This window comes from Carica papaya, chromosome 4 (genome assembly GCF_054855325.1).
Source record: "Carica papaya isolate Zhongbai chromosome 4, ASM5485532v1, whole genome shotgun sequence".
NCBI classification, from domain to species: domain Eukaryota; kingdom Viridiplantae; phylum Streptophyta; class Magnoliopsida; order Brassicales; family Caricaceae; genus Carica; species Carica papaya.
This window is the reverse complement of record NC_142312.1, coordinates 8,184,461-8,201,364: the sequence shown is the minus strand read 5'-3', so window position 1 is coordinate 8,201,364 and position 16,904 is coordinate 8,184,461. Positions and strand designations below refer to the sequence as shown.

General features: G+C 36.9%; 3 protein-coding genes across 4 annotated transcripts; 1 reads left to right on the top strand and 2 right to left on the bottom strand.

Moving 5' to 3' along the window:
- Window positions 1–1,640: 1,640 nt before the first annotated feature.
- On the bottom strand, window positions 1,641–3,944 carry LOC110818542 (Tetratricopeptide repeat (TPR)-like superfamily protein). Its single transcript, XM_022047451.2, is given in 4 exon segments — window positions 1,641–1,829; window positions 1,831–2,032; window positions 2,034–2,115; window positions 2,118–3,944. Coding segments are annotated over 4 exon segments (2,025 nt in total). The 5' UTR covers window positions 3,811–3,944; the 3' UTR covers window positions 1,641–1,781.
- A 995-nt stretch (window positions 3,945–4,939) lies between these two features.
- LOC110818508 (Hyaluronan / mRNA binding family) lies at window positions 4,940–9,103 on the top strand. 2 transcript variants are annotated; one of them, XM_088217702.1, is made up of 7 exons: window positions 4,940–5,387; window positions 6,382–6,691; window positions 6,802–6,867; window positions 6,986–7,118; window positions 7,707–7,865; window positions 7,948–8,004; window positions 8,607–9,103. In XM_088217702.1, exons 1-7 carry the CDS (start codon window positions 5,207–5,209, stop codon window positions 8,781–8,783), a joined length of 1,083 nt encoding a protein of 360 aa, XP_088073828.1. In that variant the 5' UTR covers window positions 4,940–5,206; the 3' UTR covers window positions 8,784–9,103. The 2 variants fall into 2 exon arrangements, with proteins under 2 accessions (XP_088073828.1, XP_088073829.1); XM_088217703.1 differs by lacking the exon at window positions 6,802–6,867 and having other exon boundaries at window positions 5,059–5,387.
- Window positions 9,104–11,786: 2,683 nt separating this feature from the next.
- Window positions 11,787–13,757, bottom strand: PLA-I{BETA]2 (alpha/beta-Hydrolases superfamily protein). The gene has a single exon (XM_022047429.2). The coding sequence runs from the start codon at window positions 13,680–13,682 to the stop codon at window positions 12,084–12,086; it is 1,599 nt and encodes a 532-aa protein (XP_021903121.1). The 5' UTR covers window positions 13,683–13,757; the 3' UTR covers window positions 11,787–12,083.
- Between the last annotated feature and the right edge of the window lie 3,147 nt (window positions 13,758–16,904).

Genomic DNA, 16,904 nt, shown 5'->3' with positions numbered 1-16,904 from the left:
TTGTGGTAATGCCATATAAATATAGTTCCTTCCTTACACGATAATTGCTTTATTTAGCAAGTACTGGATCCAGTATAAAAATGGTTGAGTGGCGGTTATTCAATCACAGACTGGATCTCTAACTTAAGTAGTGCACTCGTCTGATCAAAAGATCATCTCGCTAGCTCTCAGAATTTTGTCTCCTATCATCCAAATGTGGAAACTATGGATTGAAATCAGTAGACTATGGTGGCGTCCTGGTTAACTACAAGCCTAATTTAATTTGCGTACTCGGGAATCAGTTGACTATCCTCCTCAGTGCAAACAACAAATCAAAAGTTCTTTCTTTCTTTATAAGAGTGCCATAAAAGTGTTATATATCAGCACCTATAGAGTGCAATCCTTATACAAAAATCGTACAAATCAGTCAAAAAAATATCAACCAGAACTCTAAGATTATTGTAGGTATATGAAAAATTCAGGGTTTGGAACTATAAATCCTTGAACCTAAAATTTCATGCTCTCAAAGGTCTTTCTATTCTTCTTTTTCCAGACAACCCATAAAGTGGCAAGAGGAATAAAAGATATACTCTAGTTATAAAGTTCATCCTTTTTTATGCCTCTCCATGCCTAGATCTCCTCTTTAATCAATCCAGTCACTATCAATCGACCCCCAAAAGGCTGTAAGCTACAGACCCCATTTGATATGAAAAAGGACACCAAAGGAGAAGGTAGTTCATCAATTCTGCATTACCCTAATCAAATTATCAATGATTAGGATGCAATCTCTTGTTGCTTCCCATGTAAAAGAGACCACTCTTGCAGGAGCATTAATCTTCAAAATAAGTTTACATGGAAAATTCCCGACAGCTCTTCCAATCTTTGGTTAGACGGAGGTACTAGGATTTCACTGAAAGGACCCCTAGCCATCCTTGGCCTTATTTGCTCTTTCACAGTGGAACCTAATCATTTAGGTTTCTTGTTGGCTCCACCACCCAAGCGCCATTTCCCATGGTATTAGGAAAAGAAATTTGCCACCATTGCCACTTAGTTCTATACTAGGGAAAAAGTTGTAGGAAAGCATTTAGCTAATGCTTCTCCCTAATCCAATCTTCTAACAAAAAACTCACTCTGTTCCTGATCCAATCTTCTATCAGATATATCGCTGGATATTCTCCTTGCCTGATATTACCTTCTTCCATAATCCAACTCCATATGTCTGTCTAGTGTTTTTAGACAACATTCCTGACTTTCTAATCCAAACTTTCTTTGATCACATTCCTTTATAGACTGTTTTGTTCCTTCATGAGTCTCTTTATCTATTTGTCTTATAATGCCTTGTTGAACTTGACTATTGATCTGATTCCAAGACTCCCTTCCTTAATTGGGTGTTTAACAACATCCCAAGTCACCAAATAGTTCCTTTTCTCATTATGGTCTCCCCATAGGAAATGTCATTGAACAGTCTCCAATTTTTTTACCACTCTCAAGGCAAAAGTGACTAGAGACATGTAGTAAATTGGTAAGTGTTGCCATGATACTGTTAATGAGTGTCAATCTTCTTCCCTTCAAGCGATAATTTCTCTTCCATCCCTCAAGCCTCGACTCAAATCTATTCACAATCGGAAGCCATACATGGACACTTTGTATTTGGCTCCAAGTGGCAATTCTAGGTATTTAAGAGAAAACTTTTGTGACTTTGCACCCTAGAATCCTGGCCAGAAGAATCGAGTCCCCTCATTGGCTTGTGGGTACTAGTTTAGACTTAACAACAAATTCAAAAGTTATAGAGAAAAACCTCATCAGTAGTCACCACAAGAGCGACACCCATCCTTGAAATGGTGAAACCTTTGTAGTATCTCTCAAAATGATTTCTCTTCTTTCTATCAGAGAGATGTATTCAATGGCAAGGTGACAATCCCCACAAACTCTCAAGTTTTTGAACACTCAGATTGGAATTCTCAGTGGCATCTTCATCAGCCCGAGAGCAATGGCCAGCTTTTCACTATGTCATATCAGAAGCTGCTCTTTCTGCTCTTTTCCTACATCATGCATATTCGAGATCAGGAACATAACCTGCTATCTTCATTTTCTTCGCAAGCTCCTTGAGTTTTTCATGCATAGGAGCTAGTTTGCATGAATTCTATCAACTGATCTGAACTCATGTTCTACACTCCCTACCTCAATCCAACTATAACCAGGTGTCTTGACAATCCTATTTTCTTTCATTGCTTTATGAACCTTGGCAACATCGTCCCATCTGTTCATTGCTGCATAAACATTAGCAAGTTGGACATAACCAACTGCACTAGTTGGATCAAGATTAAGTAAGCTCTTGGCAGCATACTCTGCCACCTCTAAGTTCTTGTGAATTCTACAAGCACCCAAAAGGGTTCCAAATATAGCAGGACGTGGTTTGAAAGGCATCTTCTTTATCAAATCTATAGCTTCTAACAGCTTACCTGCTCTACCTAGAAGGTCAACCATACAAGTATAGTGATCTGGTCTAGCTTCGACTCCATAATCCCTTACCATCAAATCAAAATACTGAATCCCAAGGTTTGCTAGTCCAGCATGGTTGCAAGCCAACAACACCGCAACAAAACTGATCCAGTCAGGTTTTAATCCTTTATCCCTCATCTCATCAAACAGACGAATGGCCCTTTCACCTTCACCATGTTGAGCATAACCAGATATCATCGCATTCCAAGTGACTGTGTCTTTTACTGGCATCTCCATAAACAACTTCCAAGCATCTCCTATGTTTCCGCACTTGCAATACATACTGATCAAAGAAGTACCTGCAGTCGTATCATTGCAAAAGGGAGATTTATAAACCACCTGATGAACCTGCTTTCCTAACTGCAATGCAGATAGTTCACTACATCCCAACAAAACACTGCTCAAACTCGATGAGTTTGGCCTAATACCACATGCCAACATCGCCCTGAAAAGCTTCAAACCATTTTCAGCTTGATAATTCTCAACATAACCTGCAATCATGGCGTTCCATGTAACCAAATTCTTCACGGGTATGTCTCGAAACAACCTCTCTGCTGACTCAACTTTCCCAAACTTCATGTAGCCATTAATCATTGCCGTCCATGTTACCACACTCTTAACTGGTGCGACCTCAAATAACTCAGCAGCCATATCCAGTTTCCCACATTCAACATAACCAGAAATCATTGCGCTCCACGTAACACTATTTTTATCTGGCATTGCCATAAACAACTGCCGCGCTTCAATCATCTTTCCTTTACGGGCAAAACCCGAAATCATTGTGTTCCACGAAGCAGTATCCTTCACGGGCATTCGATTAAAGAAAGATCGAGCCGTTTCCACGTCAGAACTTCGTAAGTAGCAAGATAACATGATGTTATAAGAAACAATATCTGGTTCAGGAATTTTACCAAACAGTTCCTGGGCTTCGCTAGTTTTGCCAGGCTCTTTTGAAATCCCCGCTAAAATTGAATTCCACGTGACTGTAGTTTTGACGGTCATTCCATTGAATACACCAAGGGCAGAATCTAAATCACCTGAACGAACATACCTAGTGATGATTTTATTTGACGAAATGACATCGCTGAATGTACTTGTCCGAGAGAATGTAGACGACCTGTTGAAAAGATGGGTGATTCCGATTTCCTCGGTTGATGAAGGGGAGGGCTGATTGGGAGGAATTGCATAGTTGTTTGATTTGCCATCTGGGTTTTGGACCGTGAAGGTCGATAGAAGTATGTAGTGTTTGGTTGGCGAGAAAATTTTGAAAAAAGGCACAGAATTTCTAAGAGAGAGAAGCATTTGGCATGGGCTGCTGCTTGGCTTCATCTCCTTTAATTGATAACCTTTCTCATGAACTGCCAAGCAGCTAAACCCATTCTCAAGTACCGCGGTTGATTACTGCCGGTGAATCTTGCATTTAAAATAAAATGACGAAAATGATCAATTTAAGTGAAAATTATTCCATTAAATATCAAAGAAGATTAATTTTTATGAGTTTTTGGTTGGAAACTAAGTTCATCCGATCCCGAACAATGATAAATTTCTGGTATTATTTTACATTTTTTTTATTGATATGATCATTGTTTTCCCAACCACTGAGTAAATTTCTGATATTATTTTTCTAAAAAATTTATTACGGACAAAAGCAATTTCGACAATTGTCTTTGTTAGTTAAATTAATGAGTTGGTGAAAATGTTATTAATATTTTCAAATATTTCATTTAGGATCTGAATTATGTTTAGATTTTTTAATTTTATTTTTTAAGTAGTAACTTGGTCAGAAAATAATTAGTAATTTTGCAAGTTGGGTTAAAGACAAGTTTAGTAAAATAAAGAAATTTGTCATTTACAGCAGCCGAAACTGTAAAAAAAAAAAAAAAAGTTTTATCTTTTTCTGTTTCTTTTATTTAGCATTGAGTTGTAAGAGCATGATAGATAGAAACAAGAAGAAGATTGAAGAACAAGGAGCCCTTAGTGGCTGAGATATATACATATATATACTTTGAACTTAGGGTTACATTATATATTTGCTCTTATTATTTTGGGTGGTGGGAGTTTTCACAGTTTTTTTTTAATTAAAATTTTTTTTATATTTTTTTCTTAAATTTAATTGATAGAAAAATAATATTTTATTTTTAATTATCCTTAAATTTATTTTTTTACGCATATTTATTACTTATTTTTTTTTAACTGTTAAAAACAGATAATAAAAATGCTTTTTAAAATTTACTAACATAATTTTTTTAAAAATTAAAAACAGCAACTAATTTTTAATTAATATTGAAAAACTATATCCTTATTAGTTGTATTGAAAATTTTTAATAGAAAATGTAAAGCACCTACAAATTTTGGCTAATAAAATATTAACTAAATGGTGCTTATGATAAACGCGTCCGCACCGAAATATTCCCCAATAGGGTTTTTAAGATTAGGCTTTGCTTCACTTTCGCTCTCTGCCGCATTGGCTAGGTTTTTTTCTTACCATCTCATCTCTCGGCTCTCTATTTTGCAGTTTCCCCTTCATTGCAGCTCCACTTCCCGAGCTTCCAAACTCACTTCTCCCCCCAAACATCTCTACTTTATTAACTTGCGTAAGCCTCAGATCCATTACCTCATGGCTCTTAAAAGGCAGTAGCTTTTCTGGGTTGATATTATCTCCTTCGATACTCGAAAGCTAGGGTTTTCATCTTAGTTCGCGTGTTTTAAGAGCATCAAAACAGGAATGGCGACGATGAACCCTTTTGGTCTCTTGGGTGACGATGACACTGAGGACCCAACTCAGTTCATCGCTGCTCAGCAGCAGAAACTTGAGAAGCCCAAGAAACCAACACCGGCTCAAGGTCAGCCTCAGCCAACTAAGCCGGCTAAGCTCCCCTCCAAGCCTCTTCCTCCGGCTCAAGCTGGTGAGTTTTCATATATGCATTGGTTTTGAAAACAATGAATATTCTATTTTTGCGTTATTTTTTGGTCATTTTCAACGGATTGGCGTAGGGGTTTTTCTGTTCGGTCAATTAGCTAATAGGAAAATAAGTGGAAAGTGGAGAAAAGATGTTTTGTATTGTTTTTGTGTCCTTGCAGTTGCTTATCAATTTCATTTACCGATCTTGAGTGATAGGTGTGCGTCTGTTTCCTTTTAACATTTTTAGGCTGTTAAGAAAATGGAGTAAAAAAAAAATGAAATCTGCGAACTTCATGGTTTAAGAAAAAGCTGTTCCGTTTATCTTGTTTGTAAGTCTGGTGTTGGCTTTGTCACAAACTCGTTGGTAATATTTTGTTTACAAATCTGTTGGTTGAAGCTCTAAGTGGGTTTTATATCATAATTTTTATAGGAAGTTAAAGAACATAACTTTGAAAAGTATGTGAATATACCTGTTTTCACAGGGTTGTTATAGTTTTCCATTATGTAATTGTTGTTTAAAATGTTAGCTATTTTCAATGAGTTTTTTTGGCTTTTTAAACTCCCAAGTTAGTCTTACTAGCAAAATTTATTGGGCATTAGGAACTTAGCCTAATATTTTATACATTTATTGGAAGTTTTCTTTTAACCACCCATATCAAGAAAAATTTTTCTTTTTTTTTTATTTGTGATCTCTTTTGTTGGGTACTTGAGTAAGTAGAGAGGATACATGCAAGATAGAGCACTCAAAAAAGCAATGATGTTTCCCTTTGCTCACCGCTGGCCAACCTGCCTTATACTGTTTTATGTAGTCCATCAAGTTATGCAAACTGCTATTTATGTTTGTTAACTCTTCAGTGCTGTTTGATATTTGTTGGGAATACTGAATTTTTTGTTGGCATTAGAGGAATACTGCTTCTCTTAGTTTCCTCTTTGAGGCCTTTTAACTACTTTTACCCGAAATTGTACGCTTGATACTATCATATCTTTACTTTGGGTAGTGAGAGAGGCAAAGACTGAAGTAGGACGTGGAGGGGGCCGTGGTGAAGGACGTGGCTATGGCCGTGGTCGCGGTAGTGGTGGATTTAATCGTGATGCAAGCAACAACGAATCTGTTGGCAACAATGGATTCACAGGAGGGTACAGGCCTTCTGAAGAAGGGGATGCAGGGAAAGCCCCCGAAAGGCGTGGATATGGTGGTCCTCGAGGTTCATTCCGAGGGGGTCGGCGTGGTGGCTTCAGTAATGGAGAATCTGGAGAAGGGGAACGCCCTCGCAGGATATATGAGCGGCGCAGTGGAACAGGACGAGGGTTAGTTCGTTTAACTTGATATGCTTTCTTTCATGTGAAATGCCTTTGTCTTGTCTTGCATTACTAGGTTTTATTAGTTTGCTTCAATTATTCATCCATTGTGTTTCTAGGAATGATATTAAACGTGATGGGGCTGGTCGCGGGAATTGGGGAACTCCAAGTGATGAAATTGCTTTGTAAGCATATATGTTGCCACTCAAAAGCGGTTTTTAAAATTAAGATTAATCTACTGATATGTTCTCTCTTTAACATGTGAAAAGCCTAATATATGTGTTTTTTTTTGTCCAAAACAAGGGAGACTGAAGAACCTGCTGGTGAGAATGAAAAGAATGTGAATGCTGAGAAGCAGCCAGGAGCTGAAGAAGCTACAGATGCAAATAAGGAAAGCCCTGTCAGCGAGCCAGAAGAGAAAGAGCCTGAGGATAAGGTAAATTTTAGTATTCAAAAGTGAGGCCTTTTCTTCCTCAAACTTTAGCTTTGCAGGTTATGGCACAGTTGGGATAATCTACTAGTCTTGGAAACAATATCCATAATGAGCTAAAACTCCTGTTATTAGTTCTTGGTAGTGTGGCACCATCCATTCAGCTGATAGCATTCTCTTAATCAATAAGCATGTTTGTGTGAGCTGTGTTTTTGGTCGTGAGCTGTTCTTTGTTGAATACAACTAATATCAAGGCTGAATTATCTGCACATGCAGGCTGCTTGTTCTTCAGGCCTTTTTTTTTTATTTTTAGTAAAAGCGGCTGTTAATTCTGCCCATCAGTTGAAAAGAAAAATAAAAAATAGAAATGAAGCTGTGAATAATAATGTGGAAACCTAAATTGATATCATAAATTTATTTGGAAATCATATAATTTTGTGGTCTGAGCATCTTTGGAGTTTCTTCTAACTAATATGTCATGATAATTTGCAACTGGTCATGGTTTGTTTTGATTTCTGCTTTTAGATGTCATAACTGCTTTCTGTTGATCAATTTTTGCAAGCCTGTTTTTTTCATATGCTTGCATTTGTGAAGGAGATGACTTTGGAAGAGTATGAGAAAATACGTGAAGAGAAGAGGAAAGCTTTGCTTGCCCTAAAGGCTGAGGAGAGGAAAGTTGGCTTGGACAAAGACTTTGAGTCCATGCAACAACTTTCAAATAAAAAGAGCAGTGATGATGTTTTCATCAAACTGGTAAGACCTCCTGAAATTTGTTGCATTTAATTCATTAGATAGCATGATATGGATATTATGAAATGTGTCAATTTGTTGTTAGGGTTCTGAAAAGGACAAGCGCAAAGATGCTGCTGAAAAAGAAGAGAAAGCAAAGAAGGTTTTTCATCTTTTGTCTACCTGGTTTATTAGTTGTATTTTGACTTTTTTTAGTGGTGCTGGTTTTGTTTCTGGATAGTTATCATTTTTGTTTTCCCAAAATCATTTATTAGTTGTGAAATGGGTGTGCATGTGACCACAGTGCATGCATGAGTGCATTCAGCTACTGTCTATTTTTTTTTCTCTCTGTATGTGTAGCATATTTACATATAGGTAGATATAAAAAAAAATTGAGTGTTATTGCAAGAGTACTGCCTGCTAAAACTAAAACTAGTACAACTTGTTTCATTGTTTGCATGAAAGATGATGCTATAACAGTGTGCATTGGACACCTTGCATGTGTACCTAAGTTGATTACCACGACCAGTTTGGTCCTTTAGATCATAGGTTTGAAGCGTCAAATTCTTTTGATTTGAGTTAATTAGTATTCTGTCATTCCCGATAGATGCTTTGCTATTTCTTTGGGTGCCATAGTAGATAAGTTGTAAGAATTGATTGTCTTTTGATTGAATTGGGTTGTTAGTTCTGTTGGTCAGTGTCTTTGTGCATAATAATTTGAGCTCATTCCTTATGATGTGCTAATCTCTGTTTTCAAATTTGTAGGCTGTAAGCATAAATGAGTTTTTGAAACCTGCTGAAGGGGAAAGGTACTACAATCCTGGTGGGCGTGGGCGAGGTCGTGGGCGTGGTTCAAGAGGTGGATTTGGCGGGAACCAGAGCAATGCACCAGCACCCTCCATTGAAGATCCAGGGCAGTTCCCCTCCTTGGGTGGCAAGTGAAGTTACTAGCACTTGGTGTTCCGGATGTCTTGAAGGATATGATTATCAACAGGAACCACGGCTTCCTGTATTAAGAAAACCATATTTAAATTGAAGTTTCTTTTCTTGGGTGTAAATTTTAGATACTTAAACCATGGGTGTGTACGCCTGTGGTATCCTACTGTGGTTGACTTGCATGCATACCTTTTTTTTTTTTTTTTTCTTTTTCATATTTTGTTTCTCCTTTTTGGGTTAAATTAGGTGAAATGAGTCTATTTTGTCAGTGGAACTGGGTAGTAGTATCATCATTTTTGGTTGAGTAGGTGGAGATTTTTGTTTTAGCCTCCCATTCTCTATTTTCTTCCGTGTCGTATTTTCTAGAGTGACTTATTTTGGTAGATCAATGCCCCCCTCTGGAAGAATGGATGAGTCTTATAAAGGCTTTTTTTTGGCCTGCCTGCCTTGTCCTTTAGCTTGATTAGTGTTAAGACTGAAATTCTGAAATTATAAGTGAAGATGGAAGTTTGGAAGTTAGTAGGACAAGGTTTCCACATCCTATTAAAACTGAATTCGTCTCCATTGACAATAGTTTAACCATGTTGGAGGCTGTCAGGTCTATAGTAATTGTTTATTCCATGTTAAATGATCTGTAGGGTAGTCAGAACAGCAAGTGAGTTAGGAGAGAATATAGCTGAAGCATTTTTCTTTTGGCTTTGTGAAAGGTTGATAAAGCAGATGACATGGAAGCTTGTGTTAGTAATTAATGCTTTCTTCCTGTCTTCTTATTTTACTTCTTCCAATCACACTGAGATGTGAGTGGCAAGAAAAAGCAGTTGTTATCTGCTTGTCCTTGCAATTACCCTGTTGATTCTTTTGGATGAAGTTGATTGTGGTGGAATTTGGAAAGTATTCTCGAGGACTTCCCAGAATTTGGACTGACAAATGAACACTGGAATAGAATTGTGAGTGTATGCTCTTTGTTTTTTTTTTTGTCAGTTCATTTGGAGTATATATATATATATTAACATGTAATCGGAATTTTAGGTATTGAGAAGACAAATAAAAAAACAAAGAGCATACAAGTGATATGCACGTTAAAAGTTGTGCTGGTGTTTCTTTCTCGTATGATTGTTCTGTGAAAAGCCAAATTAAAGTGAAAATCATTTTGTAATTCACGTGAAAACGTACGTGTCCACCTGGAAACCGAATAAAGAACTCGTGTATGAAATTTTAATTTAATAAAATATTTATTTATCAGTTTGGGGTTATTAAAACACATGTATGGCGCACGTGTATCATGTTATTGTTGGGACTTGGATGCATGATTGTGTAACTAACACGTGCCAAACCTTGTAAATTATTATTATTATAAAATGGGGGATATATGTATTTTATATTTGTATAGTATCGTATAATATTTGAAGACTTGAAATATATACACGTGTTGTTTTTATTATACATTTTTTCAATACTTCATTTTTTCTTTCTGTAAATTCTAAGAAACCACTTAGAATTTTGAAAGGTTAATGAAGAAGGTTGATCACAGGAGAAACTCTCTTACTAATTTCAAGATTTTTAAAGAAGTTTATTGTGTGTGCTCTTTAAGCAGAATTACTTTGATTTGAAATATACACACACACATATATGGACGCGATTATAATTTGCTCACATAATTGAGGAATTATTAAAAGGAAAAAACTACAGTTTAATTAATTTTGAAACTTTAGTCAAGCAACACATGCATAATATATATATATATATATATATATATATATATATATAATATAGCAGTAAAGGTGGCGGACGTACGCTTGACTTTGTGAGTTGCTTATAGAAACGAAGTCACAAACTGGGTTCTGTTGTTCCTTTATTGTTAGTTACTTCTATATCCAGCCGGCTTACTGCTGCCCATTTATGATTGATTTATTACTTGCATATATATATATATATATGTATATATTCAGTATTGTCCGACTTCCATATCCAGTCTGGTCTAATTCCATCCACTCTCATCACATATGCATAAAGGCGAGGATTCATCTGGTCGGTGAGAAAATCAGACTCGATGTTGACAGAATTTTCTTTCACATTTCTTTGCAGCCTCCATTGATATATATATATATATATATATATTTACACACACACACGCATATATTATGCATGAAAGATGTTTTAATTGAGGGGTAATTATTTTTTTTGAAAAAGTTATTATCTGCTTCTAAAGAAAAAAATATATAACTTTATATCCTAATGTGATCATATATATTTTAATATTGTACTTAAAAATCATCATGATCATAGACTTCATTGGTTATTTAAAGTTTTTATTTCACTAATAACAAGAGTGAATATTCGTTTACTAAACAAAATGGTATATTTAAAATGACATTTTAAAATAATTGGTATGTGATAATTTTTATTTTAAAAAAATTTATACAAATTTTTTGAAAATTAAAAATACCAAATAAATATCCGAAATACCTTGTAGATTTAAATTAGTAGCAAAAATATGAAGTATTCTCGGAAATGATCACTTCAATTTTGACTCTCTACTGTAGTCCAGTACGACAAGATCCACCTCAATGGATCTTCCTATTATGTTTGCTATCATTTTAAAGTTGGACTTATATAAGAGTAAATGGAAGGTTCATGATTCTATGTAAACTCACTAACTTCTCAAAGCACCTCTACTGCTCCTTATAACTATGTTTTTTTTATAAGTCTGATGCTCATGAATATATATTTTGCTTTAAGGGTACATCAATATTGAACTTCATTAATTTTTCACTGTATATGTATATATAATATACACTTGAACTTGACCCAAACGGCTCGAATTTGATCCAAAAATGGTTCCAACTCAGTTTAAAAACAGCTCAAAATCCACCTCAAAGTTAGATATTTATATATATATATATATATATGTTAAGATTGGCAAAACGGAAGATCATGGCAGCAACAAGCTAGCCTCTGATCTTTCATGTGTGTGTGTGTGTGTGTATATATATATATATGTGGGATGTATACACAAACACTTACTATTCATTGAAAAAAAAAAGAACTTATTACAGTCTACTTCTTGTACCGAAAACTAGCTAGTAAACATTACTGCTCCATAACAACTAGCTAGATCTAATACAGTGCACCACCCAAAAAAGAAATTTCTTTCTCATATATTTCTTTTTTGGGTAAAAATGAATGAAGGATTATATCTCTACTTCTTCTTAATAACATGAAGTTTGAATATTTCCTCTCCATTCTTTTTCATAATTTCTTGGGATTATCTAAAGTAGTATTATATATAATTATAGTATATGATGATCAGGATGGACTTGGCAAACAAGAAGGGATGCTGGAGATTGTATCTGCGTCAAGCTTGTTTAAAGTCAACGACTTTACTTTTTTTGTATACAACTGCTTCACATTTGACCTCTGTTCATTCACCAACTTCCATAGACTCCTCTTCGCATTTGCTCTGAACGGACAGTTTGATGCCAAATACCCATCTACCAAATGCAAATACGCCTCCAGATCATGACAGCAGGCGACGTCAGCATTAGGTTTCAAGTACGGCGACATCCTTGTATCCACCCTCAGCTCAGCTCCCACATGAGAGTATGCCAGTGGGTTGTTCCGTTCTATCACACTCCTGATCTTCGTCATCCTCTTCGCAGATTTCTCATCTTGATCTTCTTCTGCGAAAAATATTCCCGGTACTCTGGTTATCAGGTCTTGATTGTTGACTATCCGGAGTACTTTGACTTTCTTCCTGTTTATACGATCCGCGAACCCTTTGTTCCCCACCCGCGGCCCGCCGAATGAAAATACCGCCACCGGCGGTGCTTCACTTGTGCACCCGCTCAATTCCTCCGCTACTAACACCGCTAACGCCGCTCCGAGACTGTGACCTGTCACCGTTATGCTTAACGTCTCCCCTTTGTATAACTCCGTTAACCGTCTAATTTCTTCTACCACGGATTCCGCTAAGCTCGCAACGTGATCTCCACGTGTCTTGTACAAACTCTGGAATCCGCATTCCACTTTTGCGTTTTGCGTGTTGTCGTCCTCCGTTTTGGGAATGTCAACTAACTGGGCTCTCAAATTCTCGGCCCATTCTAGACACGTGGAGGTTCCTCGTAGCGCGATCACAATATCCCTCCTTCCCATCCGTTGGATCTCTTTTTTGTCATCGGAAACTGCTACATACCCGATCCAGCTTGATCGTTGGGTCATCCACCCGAGATCCGGCGCCACCTTGTCCACCCACTTGGGTAACCCGACGGAGGATGTAGCGTAGAGACTCTTTGTTACTTTGTAGGACCTATCGGGTAACGCCACGTGTCTGGGCAAGGGAGCTTCGTCTGCTGACATGCCTGGAGAAGAGTGGAAGGCATGGTAAGCGGCTTGAACGAATTCCCCATACCTGACCACTTCCCTCCGGAGGTTCTCGTCGAGCGGGTCGAGTAACCCGGCCCAGTCATTGCAGCCGTGATACTGGCGCCACCGGGAGCCAAGACTGTTCCTGGGAGAATACTCCGGCGTCTTGGATAAAAGCCGTTGAAGCCGGTTAAGGTGTCTGGGAGACATCTCCTCGGCGGCTTTCATTTCCGGCCAAATTCTCTCCAGGTTTAAGCCTTCAAACGAGGCCCTAGATTTCTTGTTGGAAAAACTAACGGGGGGAAGTAGATCATGCTGGTTTGAGTCTGGAGCTTGCTTTTGAAGCAACTTCTCGAGGTTAGAGAGGTGTAGCTTGGTCAACTCAGTGGAGGTAATTGACTTGTGAGAACGCAGAGAGAAAGAAGCGGAAGAGAGAGGCTTATTCGTGAAAGGGTTTAACGGCGATTGCTGACATCTGAAAGTGGATCTCCTCGCCTGAAAGATGTTGAGGTTATGAGCCGGAAGCGTAGAGCTAATCTGCATGGAGAGAGATAAGAGAGAGAAGAAAATAGAACACAGAGAAAAATTGAAACCAACTGTGATTGAAAAGATGAGAGGAGGTATATATAGACGAAGATGGGTTGATAAACAAATAAATAAAATATTATATTATCAATCTTTCGTTTTCAGTCTATACGCGTTGGAGTTCGTGTTCGCGTTCGGGTTGTCGCTTTTGTTTACTGCAACAAATTTAATAAATCAATAAAAGAAAGTAATTAAACAAAATATTTTGTTTGAGTTTCAAGAAAAGTCTGCTATGTCGTTTTTAGCCTTTTTATCACACTTGAATTGACCCAATCACATCTTTCTCGTCTAATTTATGCATTTTCTTGTATTGTAACTAATACCCTTCAATAATTATTTTGATAAAATAAATACATTCAGACTTTGAATTGGGTAGGATCATTATATAAGTAACTGTTTATACGGGCAGGGAGGGTGCATGGACATGGTGTAGTACGGACACATCATACTTGACTAAGTAGATATTAAAAAATATGTAAACCGAGTTGTATCAATTAGTATATTTACTTTACCAAATCAAAACAATTAATACCAAAAAAGGAATATTGGTCTTTAACATGTAATAATAATAATAATAATAATTAAAAAAAACGAATTAAGGACGAATTTGAAAATAATTTTAAAAATAAAAAGCGAAAATTTGAGTTCGGTTGGTGTTTTTGAAAGAAAAATTGAAAATAAAGAATTAAAGTGCAATTAGAGAAAGTTCGACCATGTAAGATTGCCCAGTCAACAGCTTCGACGAACCAGAATGCGCTGCGTGGCCAGACGCGTTGACATTGGTGCCACATAGGAGGCCATACTGGCGATCCGAGTACCCCGTGATCGGACGGCCCAGGATCGATCTCGCTCGTGTGGATGATTCGGATCCGTTTCTCCCTTAAGTACGATCGAATGGTCGAGATCAGACATGATGAACGATCCAGATTCGTTTTTCCTTTAGGCGCGATCGACGATCAAGATCAAACATGATAAGCAGTTCAGATTCGTTTCTTCATTAGGCGCAATTGAACGGACGAGATCGATCAGTATGAACGGCCCAAATTAACCCGGGATGAGTATAAATATTTCGCATCACGCAAAATTCGAACTCTAACTGCCAGCTCCCCGCCAGAAAAGAAGAACCAGACGTCGAAGAATGAAGCCGACCATCGATTGTCGTTGCACCGGAGCCACTCTAACCGCCCAAAAAGGTAAAAATTCTTTCACCCGCTCAAAATTCGATTCTGAGCACCCTTGTGGCCATATCAGAGCAAAACAAATGGCAAATGAGCCAAAAATTGTGGGCAAAACCCAGCGGGGCCGGCGCGGCCCAAAACCTGCAACCTCATTCGATGAGCGTTTTTTCGGTTCTTGTTTCGTGCGATTTTTTCACCATTGTATTCACCGTTCTATTTTCTACAGGTTGACCGAAGGAGGAATCCCAGCCGCAAAAGAGAGTCGGCAGAGCCGCCGCACTCAAAAATCTCGCCACCGGTAAATTTTAGTTTTTTGATTTTTTTGGCGAACCGAAGCTCCATAACGTGTTTTTTCGCATGGATATGTGTAAAGTCAGCCAAAACTGACATAAATAGGCCAAAGACGGCCAGACTAAGGTAAACTACCGCTGCGGGCAGTAGTGCCGTCGCCAGAGCACGGCAGCGCCGCCTTGCCAGAATCCCGAAATTGGTTGAAAGGGATTTTTAACACCAATTTTGAGTTCTTGTGTTATTTTATTAGGTAAGTGAAGCGTGTTTAATCTTCGCAGAAAAATTCAAGAAATCCAGAGACCACTAGGAGATGCAGTAGAAAGTATAGTCTTTCGAACACTGATTCATGTAAGAATCTTTCACCATATTTTCTGTTATAGAATTGAAGCTTAAAAATCAATAATATGGTATTCTGTAGAATTTAAAAAATTTTGAAAATAATTATAAGTCACTAATGGAGCTGGAATCGGTTAGTTGTTTATTTATCCTATTTAACTTATTACTTGCTCGTACAACTTTAAATACATGATAATATATTGAAATAGTTAAATGATTCAATTGTATTTTCTTGATACATATATCACTTGTTTTACGTGATTTACAGTTGATTGTGAAATGTGAAATTAACATACAGATATGAAATTGCTTGATGATGTAAATTAATAAATAGTTGTCTTACTGGATATTTTGAGAGATGGTGGACGAATTAGGTACATAGGGAACCTTACCGTGAATATCACCTCATACTGGATGGGGTATCGAAGGATGATATTTTTGGCGCTCATACCGGATAGGGTATGAGGACGACCTAGTTCACCCTCATACCAGACGGGGTACCAAGAGATGACATTTTGGCGCTCATACCGGACGAAATATGAGGACGGCCGAATAATCGATAAGTTTAGATATTGGGTTCACGCGTAGGGGGACATCCTTATGAACCCCTAGAGGTACCAGTAAGCAGAAAAAAAAAGAGAAAGTTGTTGTTCTTGTTCACTTATATAAGAGATCATAATGTCATTTGAATTATTGTTTTTATAGGTTGATTTTAGAAATCTCATAACTGTAAGTATACAGTAAATAGTTTTTTTTGTAATAAATGAACTTACTTAAATTAAGAACTCTATTAGTCGTTTTATGTTTTTTTACCAATTTTCAGTTTCCTTATCGGCGAGTAGTGTGATATTTTTATTAGGTTAATGTAGCTTACCCTTATTAACCATTTTAGATTAAGAAAATTAAAACCCAGATTCTGATCAGCAGAAAGGCTGTGAGTAGGTGTTCACAGGATCCTATCAAGAGTTAGTGGAGGTTAATCTTCCTACAATATTTATTTACTATTTTCATATATTTATTTAGTTTTTTTTATTTTTTTTATGAACTGTTATGAAAGAAATATTTACGTAGTTTTATTGGACATTTAAATTTATGTATAAAGAATGTAAACCCTAATATTATTATACTATTTCGTATTAAATTTATGAATTTATTTTTCTTTCAGTTCAGAATTGTTTCAATTTTAATAAATTTTTCTTTTAAAATTGTTTATATATTATATAAACTATAAGAGCAATATATTCATATAGCTGCCTAAATTTGTATAGAAATTGAGATGTTTTTTCTAAGAGAAAAAAAAGAAAAAATTAAGTTGAATGTAAAAGATTGCATGGCGATCAAGTTCACTTTGGTCGATATTCAAAATTGTCGTGCA